General features: G+C 47.1%; 1 protein-coding gene across 1 annotated transcript in view; it reads right to left on the reverse strand.

Moving 5' to 3' along the window:
• LOC145791452 (uncharacterized) overlaps positions 1–4,573 on the reverse strand; it is a 29,390-nt gene extending 24,817 nt beyond the window's left edge. Inside the window, exons 1-3 of the mRNA XM_082871804.1 lie at positions 4,229–4,573; positions 4,043–4,141; positions 3,459–3,646 (exon numbers count right to left, since the gene is read on the reverse strand). Of these exons, the coding sequence (XP_082727930.1) occupies positions 3,459–3,646; positions 4,043–4,141; positions 4,229–4,573 (632 nt within the window). The remainder of the gene's footprint in view (positions 1–3,458; positions 3,647–4,042; positions 4,142–4,228) is intronic.
• Positions 4,574–12,282: the final 7,709 nt, after the last annotated feature.

The raw sequence follows: 12,282 nt of genomic DNA on the forward strand, positions 1-12,282 counted from the left end.
CCCTTTTGCTTGTGCGGCTAGTAAGAGCGCTCAGACCCCAAAGTACTTGCCCCGGGGGCGCAGGACCTTTCATTCTCTCTATATGCCTTTGTCCAAGGCACTTCAGATCCTTGCCGAGAGGGGGCACCTTAAACCCTTGGAGCCTCGGCCCCTCCCGAAGAATCTCCCCGTTACGCATGATGCTGCTCAGTACTGCGCATACCACCAGCAGACAGGCCATGCAACCGATAATTGCTTCCGCCTCCGTCATGAGGTGCAGGATTTGATTGACAACGAGGTTATCCTCCCGCCTACCTCAGCCAAGTCCGTTACTACCCAGTTATTGGATTTTGAGGACACAGATGCTGCAAGTATGTAATCAGAAAGTGAACCACCTGCGGGCGGCATCTAGATGTATTTTGAATGTGGCGTCTGGCACGCATTTTTGAGTGACTATGAACGCTAGCTTTGTAAACCCTGGCTTGGGTATCGAGTTAGTCTTTTGTTTTGAGTCTGTTTCTTTGTCTTGAGTCAGTCTTTTTGCTTAAGGGTCTGTCTTGTTATATCGAGTCAGTCCCCTTTGTATATAATGCCAGGTGATTCCGGGGTTGTTGCCTCGAACACCGTCTTGTCTTGTAATTACCTATTTTTGTTTTTGAGTATGTTTCTGTCGAGGGGCCAGTTATACCCACAAATCTGAATGAAACAGCTGTTGTTATCTCACTTCCGTGCTTGCTTTCAGTATAAGTGCCAGAGGATTTGAATGGGCTGACAGTACATCTCGCCTACTCTCTCGTGCGCCAAACTCATTGCATTAACCTAAGTTTTTCAAAAAAAAAAACCCTTTTGAACACTGCGGTGATGAAAACGAAGAGGAAGGAATTCCTCGGGTTTTGCAAAATTTTGATCATTCTGAGAGAAAGAGAGGCGTGCTAAGCCTTTTAATGAATGAAACCATGCTTGTTGGCGTGAGTATTGGGAAGGACCCTGGCTTGATCCAGATTGGTTCCACACTGTCTTCGGCGCGAGCAATTTGTCGCTTTCTTAAAAACTTTCAAAAACAAATGTTTTACGCGGCCCTGTGAAGACCTGTGTGGGATCGCTCTTGAGATTGTGCAGCCTAGGATCGCTCTCAGCCTCAAGATTCGACCTGTTATCTTGAACCTCGAATTCATTCGGAACATTCAACAGTCAACCGTCAGAGGAGGTCCGTGCGGCCAGTTTTGAAGCAGCCCTCGAGCAAGAGGCACCGAAGGCGAGTCAAACAGAGTAGATCTCACCAGAAGAAGCTCGTAGAGCAACCACGATGGATTCTTCCGCAAATCATTGCAACAGCCGTTCTCCTAGACACAGAGAGGCTTCAACTTCAAAAACCATTTGGCATGGACTTATTACACTTTTACCCTTCGAGAGGCTCGCTGGGCCAAAAACCCGGAAGGGCGACCCAGGCAAAAGTTAGAGCAAGAGAAAAATACAAAAAAAAAGCAGAAAGCAAAAAAGAAACAAAAGAGCAAGAAAAGAAAAGAAAAGAAAGAAAAAAAGAAAAAGAAAAAGAAAAAGAAATGAACAAAAAAAAAAGGAAAACGAAAAGAAAAGCTCGCAAGGTCGAAAACCCGCATCGGGCGCCTTGGCAAAAGTTAGAGCCTGAAAAATGAAGGTTAAAATACCCGAGTGTACCTTGACCGGAACTACGTAAAGCTTGATTCCCATGTTTGGGATACGTAGGCAACTTCATCATGAAGTCCAGCCCCCAACGCTTTCATAGCGTCTCAGTCCATGCAATGGTTTCGATTTCATCCCAAAGTCCAGTCGCCAATGCCTCCAAGGTGATTATGTCCATATATTTGTTGTGACCGTCTTCGTCATCTCTGTGTCCAAGAGCTCGACCACCGCCAATGAAGACTGTTTGCTGGCTGTTACGACACCATCCAAACAAGGGGCAACTTTCCGTTGCCACGAGTCGTCGTGAGCCGCCATTCAAACCAGGGGCAACTTTCCGTTGCCATCCACCCCTTTCAAACCAGGGGCAATTTTCCATTCCCTCTGATCCAAGGTTGCGCATCTCAAAGAGTAAGTTCCATGCTCGTTGAGCATTGACTGTTTGAAAAATAGTTTTTGAAAATTTTCACTAAGGTTGACTATTTTCTCGAAAACTATTCCATTTTCCAAAACTGGACCATTGTCTTGGACCCAAAAGGAAAATTTTCGATGCTTACAGCCTGACTTGCACGGTTTTCAAATCAAAAATCGAACAAGTACGTTAATCCGACTCTCATCTTGATCAAAACTGTTTTAGTAGAAAGAAAAAACAAAGAATGGTTAAAGTGATGAACTAAGGGCACAGTTGAGCCAGGCGCTCTGTCTCCCCCGGTCGTCAACATACTTGCCAGAAGGGCACTCTACCCGCCAGAAGAAATAGCCGTGAGCTAACGGCATTGGGCATGAACCCGTAACTGCCTATTCATTCATTAAACACCCCGGGGAGGGATAAAAATGAGAGAATGAAGAATAGAGAGGTGTGAGTTGAGAGAAAAGTGAGGAAAAGGGTTTTGAGAGAAAATTTGAGCTTGAGTGCCAGAGTGATGTGAGAATCACAAATGAGAAGGGGGTGGGAAACAATACCCAGATTGAACTGGCTCCTCGTGATCTGAGGTCCCCCGTCTTTGCTAACGCGTCTATGTGTCGTGTCTTTTTGATTTGTTGGTTTCATCCTTTGCTTTTGGTTTCTCCTGAGCGTGACTCGTTATGTTTAGGTCGTGTACCTTTTTGTTCGAGTCCTACCCGCTGTGTTCAGTTGTAGGCTCGATACCCCGGTTTGAAAAACCCTCATTCAATTTCAAAAATCGTTTATACTCAGAATACTGTGCCATTCTCTACATTGGAGCATGCTTCAACTCCAACCGGTTCCGTCTTTGAGCTCCGTCTTGTCAGATTGGGCTATTTTGTTTAAAGTTTGCTGTGTGCAGAATGAACCGAATGCTGTGTTATGGGCTGTATGCAGATTAATCCCCAACAGAGTAAGGGCTGTGTGTCCAGAATTAGGCAGTGGGCTGCTTGGGTTATTTTGCTGTTCGCTGTTTAGTTATCTGATTATTACAGTGCAAGTGTTCAATTTTCAGACAACTAATCAATTTCATTTACATTGAGGTGTCACATGATGGAATGCGATGCAATACATGAGATATGTAAATGTAACACTTTTTAAACAAAAATTTTGTTCATTTCATAATCTCTTTCAAAGTACAAAGTTTTGAGGAAAACAAAATCTGCCTGCGGCAGTACAAAGTATCCTGACTATCAAAAAGGAAAAGTACAAGAAAGAAGAAAAACAACAAAAACCAATGTCAAGCGACTCCAGGGGCCATCAGTCGGTCCTGGTCCTCTTCCTGGATGAAGGTCCAGGAGCATCATCGGCATCGTCGTCAGAGCCCGAGCTAGTACCGCCTCCGGTCTCCTCCTCCGATGAATCCGCCTCTGACTCTGCCTCCGCCTCTGACTCGTCATCCTCATCATCGTCGTCATCGGGAACAGGAGCCCGCGAGCTGCTCCCAGCATGAGTGCACCCCGCTTTGGTGCGGGGGAATACTCGGCCCTCCTCATCTCTCCCTCGGGCAGGGACGGAAGGTCCAGCTGAAGCACCTCCTGCCATAGGAATCTGGAAAGGAGGCTGAAAAAGTACATAAAAAGGGAAATGCATCAGTATACTGTGGACAGTTTAACGGTGCAGAATGCAGTGTATGAGTACAGTGTGTGTATACTGTGGACAGTTTAACGGTGCAGAATGCAGTGTATGAGTACAGTGTGTGTATACTGTGGACAGTTTAACAGTGCAGAATTCAGTGTATGAGTACAGTGTGAGAATGGCGTGAGCAGTTTATCAGTGCAGAATGCAGAGTACAGTGTATGAATGCCGTGAGCAGTTTACCAGTGCAGGGTACAGTGCAGAATGCAGTGTATGCAGTGTATCAGATGCTGTGAGATCAGTGTATCAGGTGTTGTGCCATGCATCAGATTATGTGAAGCAGTATATGAATGGTTTGAGGCCAGTGTCAGAAGAACATACCGGAATGCTGTAGAGGGCCAGGAGATCAAAGGTCCGCTGGAGCATCCCCATCATGGAGGCATTCATCTCCAATGACTGCCGGGTGTACGCAGAAGAAGCCTGCAAAAATATCAGATGCATCAATATTCTGTGGAATATCAAATAAACTGAAATGAAATGACTGTACAAAAATGCAGTAATACATACCGGAGGCAAGTCGGGGACACCGACGAACTCGTGATTAGCTGGCGGAGGGGCGAAGGGGATCTGATAGGTCGCCCCACCCTGCCCCCGGAAAGTCAGTACAGCAGGCAGGGCGGGCCAGCCAGCCCCCCGTCCTCCCTGAACTCCGCCCCTGCCACGGACTCGGGCCCTCCTCGAAGCTCCCGCTCCAGCTCCTGCTCCTGCCCCAGCCGCTGGCGCCACGGGCCTGGCCCCCTCCGCTCGACGGCCGCCGCTCAGAGGTCGCATTAGGTACGTCTGCACGTACTCTCGGTAGTCGCCGATGCCTCTGAAGCGGGCCTCCTCCCAGCCGATAGTGTAATCGTCCATCTGCTCGGTGGTGAGCCTCTCGGTCTCCCTCATGTCCGCAAGAGGGTGAACCGGGACTATCTGCTTAGGTAACCCCAGGGTCTGGCGTAGGAAACGCTCACCTAGGTACCAAGCTCGACAGACCGGGCCCTCCAACAAGATCCGAAAACGCGAGGTCTCATCGGCACCGGCAAACCGATCCCGTGTCACGGCTGGCAACGGAGCCCACGGCTGCCAAGTGATCTGAAAGTGACATATAGTTTGTTATCTACTGTTTTTGAAATATGCAGTGGAAAGGCAAAGCTTAAATAAACTGTAAGTAAAACATACCTCGGCAGGGGTAATGGTGTCGAAGTATCGGCGGAAAAAGCCGAATGTCTCTCGTGGCCTCCGGGTGCATCTCCCGTCAAAGCGACGTGAAAAGGGGACGACCAGAGGAGTCTTTGTGACTGGCACGGGTGCGAGCCTAGGAAAGTAGGCGTAAACCCACAACTGCAAGGTAAATACCAATGCATTTATCAGAAAAAGCAGAATACAAAATAAAGCAGAAATGGCAGAGCCATGTGTTGTGCAGCGTATTGTGCAGAGTGTACAGTGTGAGCAGTGTACAGTTAGTGTAAAGCAGAATGTATGCGTGTGCCATGTGTACAGTATACAACAAGTATAAAGCAGATTACAGTGTGTGCAGTGTACAGAGTACAGAAAATATAGGGCAGAAATGAAAAGTGGAGAAGAAGTGTACCTCCCACGCCCGCCAGTAGCCTCTGAGCAACTGTCCGCTGCCGCGGAAAGCCGAGCTCATGTACCCGTAGAGAGTGGCCAGAGCGGCGCCACCCCAATCATAATGCAGGATGTCTCGGACGTCTACCAGTGTGCTCAGAAGGCAGAGAGGCACGGTGTTCGCCCGGTCGGCGAAGATGGTCGTCCCGAATAAGAACATGAGGAAGCCGCGAGCGTACCTCTCCACGGCCTCCGGGGTCATCGGATCTGCATCAACGAGAGTGGGCTGGACCCTAAACTGCACCTCAAACCAGGAATACCGGACAAAGCCTGGATGAGCAAGAGGTGGCGCCTCACCGAGCAGATGGACCTGAGCGGCAGTCCACTCATCCATGTCGATATCAAAGGGGATCGGATCACCCCCTACCCCGATGCCTGTGAGCATCGAGAAATCGTAAGGGGTCATCGTCATGTCCCTTGCTGTGGAGAAGTGAAATGAATCGGTGGTGTCCCACCACCTCTCCGCCAGAGCGGCGAGGAGAGGTCTGCATGTGGTAAGCCTGGGGAGTCCTCGGCAGAAGGCGCCGAAGCCCGCCTGGTCCACTATGCGACGGACCGCGTCAGGAAGCTCGTCGTACCACTCCCGAGCGCCAGTGTTCCCATACCCGCGGATGGTATGGGAATCTCCCTGTAAACAGAAGATAACAATTGCAAAACAACATTCAAAATGCAGTTTTAAGAAGCATACAGATGTAGCATGCGTGCAAATTTGACAAATTTAAATAGATACCGGGTGCCGGTGTGCTTACAGTGAACTACGGCGTCTGATGTGTCAGCGTGTTTTGGTGGTTCAGTACAGATGTAGCATGCGTGCAAGTATAATAGATCTAAAAAAATACCGGGTGCCGGTGTGCTTACAGTGAAATACGTGTGATGCGTTAGCGTGTTTGGGTGGTTCAGTACAGTATAGCATGTGTGCATAGTTTGACAGATTCAAGCAAATGCTGGGTACCAGTATGTATGAAGTGAAATACAGTGTGTTTGGGTGATTCAGGGCCAGTGCAGTGTGTGTGCATGTGTCAGTTTCAAGCAGATATCAGTTGTGTGTATGATTACAGTCAACTACGGTATACGGCATATCAGCTAAAGCAGTTAAAGAGCATAAATAAGCTACGACAGTTTTTGTGCCCTACATTGCTGAAAGTAAAGTAGAGGAAAAAGAGTTACCTCGGAAGTGCCGAAGGACAGGTGAGAGGTAGGCTCGCGCAGTAATAGCTCGGGTCGCACGCCTCTCGAAGCTCCGAAACTGGCGGAGTCCGTCGGGGGGCAGAACATGGATCGCCGGCCGGTAGGTCGCTGGGTCGAATGGGCGCTCGCGCAAAGGTAGGAGCTCGACCCCGGGATCCATCTCGTGATCCAGGGGAGTCCTGCCGCGTGGAATGTCGTCCGCCATGTCAGGAATGATGAGAAAATAGCCGGAGGAAAGAAAACCGGGCTAGAATACGAAGAGTCAACCAAAAAGTCAACTCCCGAGAAGGTCAAAATTGGCCGAAAAGGCCGGGATGTGAAAATGGTACGGAAATCGAGAGGAAAGCAAGGGGAACAAACCCCAAAAAGGTGGGAACGGCAAACGAGGCACCGGAACAAAGTTTTGTTCGGTTGAAAATGTCCGAAACGCGAAGGAAATCGCGAATCCGACGATGAAACGGACGTAGAACGCGAAGAAACGGAGGAAAAAGGAAAGGAAAACGCTCTAGAGAGAGAGAGTGTGAGATTTCGGCGGAAAGGAAAGTAAGAAAATAGGGTTTGGAACCCTATTTTAAAACACCCGAGGTGAATTGTCGAAACTGCCCCGACTCAGCAACTTTTTGCCGGTCGGCAATATTTTGTGCCGGCCGGCAATATGTTGTGCCGATTGAATTATTTTGCAGCCGATGGACAGCCGGTGGCTTCCCCTCCCGGCCGGTGGTGTTCCCATAGCCTTGTTTAGGCCATGTGAGTAGTTTTTGGTCTTCATAGCTCAAGAAAGTGCAAGAAAGTGCATCTCCGACGCTCAACTGGCCTCCGTTTTGACCTCGGGTCGTGTCTTCTGTGCGTGGCACTCGAATTCGTGCAAGGTGTATCCTTTTTGTATCCTTTTAAATTCAGAAGTTGCCCCACGTGCATCGCATCTTTATCGCACTGTCTTGTGCATTTCAAAATCAATTGCGCTGTTTAGCGCGTCGCACTGTTTTGTGCATTGCATATCACTCGCGCTGTTTAGCGCATCGCACTGTTTTGTGCATTGCATTTCACTCGCGCTGTTTAGTGCATCGCACTATTTTGTGCATTTCAAATCAATCGCACTGTTTTGTGCAGTTTACATTCGCGCTATTTTGCGCACATCAATCGCACTGTCTTGTGCATTTCAAATCAATCGCACTGTTTTGTGCATTTCAAATCAATCTCACCGTCTTGTGCATTTCAAAATCACTTGCGCTGTTTAGCGCATCGCACTGTTTTGTGCATTGCATTTCAATCGCGCTATTTAGCGCATCGCACTGTTTTGTGCAGTTTTCAATCGCGCTGTTTAGCGCATCGCACTGTTTTGTGCATTGCATTTCAATCGCGCTGTTTAGCGCATCGCACTGTTTTGTGCATTGCATTTCAATCGCGCTGTTTAGCGCATTGCACTGTTTTGTGCATTTCAAATCAATCGCGCTGTTTAGCGCATCGCACTATTTTGTGCAGTGCATTTCAAATCAATCGCGCTGTTTAGCGCATCGCACTGTTTTGTGCAGTGCATTTCAAATCAATCGCGCTGTTTAGCGCATCGCACTGTTTTGTGCATTTCAAAATCACTTGCGCTGTTTAGCGCAGCGCACTGTTTAGCGCATCGCACTGTTTTGTGCATTTCAAAATCACTCGCGCTATTTTGCGCACCGCATCGCACTGTTTTGTGCGCCTTACTTGCATCTTGCATGTATCCTATGGCGCTATCTTGCGCACCTTACTTGTACTTGTTAGTACATTGCATTGTTTTGAATATAAACCGGCTTCGCGTAGCGTATAAGTCCAATTTTCAAAATTTTGCATTCCGTGTGGCATGCGTGTCACACTTGCATCATTTTGCATCTTATGAGGCACGCGTGTCTCATTTGTTTCATTTTACATTCCGTGTGGCATGCGTGTCACACTTGCATCATTTTTTGCATCCTATGAGGCACGCGTGTCTCATTTGTTTCATTTTACATTCCGTGTGGCATGCGTGTCACACTTGCATCATTTTGCATCTTATGAGGTACGCATGTCTCATTTGTATCATCTTGTATCATGCTTCATTTGCATCGGCATGCGTGTCACATTTTCGCTGGTATGTGTGTCGTCATTAGCATTAGCATGCGTGCCTCATTCTTGCATTGTCATGCATACTACCCGGTCTGGCGAGACCTTAAACATGCACGGTCTAGGAGACCTTAAATCCTTGGGAGGTGCGAAACCTCCGGTGCATTGATGTGCACAGTTTTTCGTGGCGTATAAGTCCAATTGTATTAGTTTGCATTCCATTAGCATGCGTGCCTCATTCTTGCATTGTCATGCATGTTGCTAAATGGTCTGGCGAGACCTTAAACACGCACGGTCTAGGAGACCTTAAATCCTTGGAAGGTGCAAAACCTTCGGCACATTGATGTATGCAATTCGGTTGCATTACCGTGCATATCTTAAGCCGCGTGTTGTCGCGCATTCCATGCAACATGCATTTTATACATCATTTGCATTCCAAAAAAAAAAAAACAAAAACACATGCATTGTCATGCATACATTTTGCATCCCGGTCTAGGAGACCCTAAATCCTCTAAAGGTGCAATTCCTTTGGTGTTTGTCGTGCCCGAACGACTTTAGGTGGTCTGGTAAAGCCACCTGCCTATGTTTACGGTGAGTTCCTAGAAGGCCAACTGGGACGGTGGAAACTAGAGTTCGAACGGCTTATGCCTAGAACGCAAAGGTTCAGGAGTTCCGAGACTAAAGTCTGGTTTAAATACCCAGGGGTGTATCCTCAGCTTGAAATCTGTATGGAAGCCCCATAGATTGAGGCGGCATGTCGGCGCCTCAGTTCTGGATATTGAACCAACCTAGTACATCGCCCTGTTGGTAAGATAGGGAAAGTTGCAATCATAGTCGTTGCATCGTAGTGCATTGTCATGCATTTCCATTGTAGCTTGCATGCATCCATTGCATTTTCCCCAGTAGATCGCATCATACTGCAGTGTCATGCATTTTGTAAATATCCATTCCATTGCATATTTGTAAATATTGCATGGTAGCTTGCATGCATTCATTGCATCGCCCCCCCATCTATGGCTTGCGCCTTTCCATGTTGAGCTTGGTTTGGTATGTGCCCATACTTTTTGTGTCAAAGCATAGTTCAGTGGACCGTTCTATGTTAGCCGCGGCTTGTTTGTGTACATGCCTTTCCTAGGCAAGATTTGGTTTGGCCCGCGTGCCATATCCATTGCATTGTAGTTTGCATGCATCGATTGCATCACCTTCCATCTATGGCTCGCGCCTTTCCATGTTGAGCTTGGTCTGGTATGTGCCCTTACTTTTCACGTTAAAACACAGTTCTGCATGTGTACGCGCCTATTCCACGCTGGTATGTTGGTTTGAGGGTTGCGGCACCTTTTCTGTGTTAGACATGGCTTGTACGAGTACATGCCTTTCCTAGGCAAGATTTGGTTTGGCCCACGTGCCATATCCATTGCATCGTAGATCGCATGCATTCATTGCATCACCTTCCATGCATTCATTGCATCACTTTTCCTGTGCCTTTCCATGTTGAGCTTGGTCTGGTATGTGCCCATACTTCTTGTGTCGAAGCATAGTTCAGTAGACCGTTCTATGTTAGACGTGGCTTGTATGCGTACATGCCCTACCTAGACAAGATTTGGTTTGGCCCGCGTGCCATATCCATTGCCACCTCCCCAACATATCCATATATATATATATTACATTGTAGTGTAATTTTTGCATCCGGCATTAGGGTCATTGTCCTTTCTCCAGCGGGTCGTTTCCCCACTTATGTCAATCCCCCCCAATACTTGTTCTTGTGTCTGTCTACAATGCTCATAGTTCAGTTGACCGTTCTATGGTAGACAGACTTGTTACCTCCATCAATCTATTTGACATAGGTGTGGTTTCGAACCACTCGTGATTGGATCGTGATTCAATTGCTTTGCATATAGCTTGCATTGTTTCAATTGCATTGCATCTTCATTTGCATTGTTTATACATTGTTTTGTATATATTGCATATCATTTTGCATCCATTCTTGCATTATCATGCATGCTGCTAACAATATTGTACTTGTTAAGTTTGTTTTCTTTGCAGGCACGATATTGTATGTACGGTTCATTTGAGGCTGGTGCAACCAGACGAGCCGCACAGGTATTGTATCCTCCGAGTGAGACGTATTGAGAATTACATAATTCTCTTACATCCTTTCTGCATTGTAGTGTAGTTTGGTGTATGCTAGCTTAAAACTGTCGCATGTTATGCTTCGTTACAGCTTTCTTTGCATGATCATAAGTTATGCTCGGCTTCGTGCATTGTCTTGCATTTTGCCCCTGCCTCCGGGCGCATATCTTATTTGTCTTGCATGTTTGTCTGAGTCTTCGGCCTTGTCAAAAATGGGTCGTCTCTGGGCTTTGACATTCACTCCCGTCATTATTACGACTTTCGAGTTCTGTCAAAGAGGGGCAACTGTAGACACCCCATTTTTGACCGTCCTCAAGACTTGGACGTCACCGTTTGAACACTCGGTGATTATCCATGTTTGTGTTCGTTTCGAGTTCCCGGAGGTCTCGGCTCGCGCGCCTTGCCTCAAGATCTCCGAACTCGACTGTTTAGTGTCTGGTTTTGCACCAAACACTTGTGTTTTGCCTTGAAGGGGCAGGGAATGCCTTGTGAGGCATCCCTACACACCACCGGCAGTGGCTAAAGGTCACCGGCTGGTTTTTGCTACCATCGGCACTATTTGTTGTAGATCGGCACTCTTTGTTGCCGATCGGCACTCTATTTTTCCAAAATGGCATCTTTGGCCGGCCGAATACTGTGCATCTGCTTTTGCAGATATTTTAAGACAGCTGTCTTGCTTTTGGCTCCCCTCCATACACGTGTATGGAGGGATCTCCCTCTTTAGAAGCTTGTCTTGTAAGCTTTACAAGACAAAAGCCTCTATAAAGAGAAGCCTTGTCTCTTGGCTTTTGGGGAGAGACTTTAGACATTTTTAGAGATAAAAAGACAGAGGAGAGCTCTGGTTTTAGGGTTAGGGTTTGATACATATCCTATCTCTCTTTCCCTCTCTTTAGTGTTCTAGGTGTTTTAGTCCATACTATTGCACACAAACATCTAGTGTTTCACCTTCCTTTGGTTACCGAGGTTCTAAGGGACTGGTTTTAGTGTTTTGGAGTTGGACTCAAGCCAATGAGGGCTATTGGAGCACCATTGTTGAGGAGGTCTTCAAGGGTGAGAATCTTACCCCTTTTTACCTCATTTTTGCATCTTGTTTTTGCCTATCTTTGAACTGTTTTTGTGCTTAGTGTATAATACAAAAAAGTTCTGTTTTTTAGCCCTCTTGATTGTTTATTAAGAGTGTTTTTTGGTTTGAGGGTGTTTGACCCCTCTTAGGCCTTGAAAGGCCCCATTTTGAGCCATTTTGAGCAAGTTTCGAGACTTTGGTGTTTGGGCCTCTTCACCACTGAAATCTTGAGGGATTTCAGTGGTGGAGATGGTGCCTTGAAGTCTCCAAAAGGGGAGGGCCATCCCCTCTCCTTGTTGTCCTTTAAATGGACCATTTTTGGCCTCTTGAGGGAGCACCTAGCTAAGCTTCATGTTGACCATGGCTTAGTTGTTTTTTGTGCTTATTATGTCATAATATGCCTCTGTTTTTACTTGGTTTTGGTACACCGTGCATGCTTAGCATACCTACCATGTAATGCCATGTTATTGCCTCAATGTGCCTTAGGTTGTTA

Source organism: Camellia sinensis, chromosome 5 (assembly GCF_055761805.1).
Source record: "Camellia sinensis isolate YWXY chromosome 5, ASM5576180v1, whole genome shotgun sequence".
Lineage (NCBI taxonomy): Eukaryota > Viridiplantae > Streptophyta > Magnoliopsida > Ericales > Theaceae > Camellia > Camellia sinensis.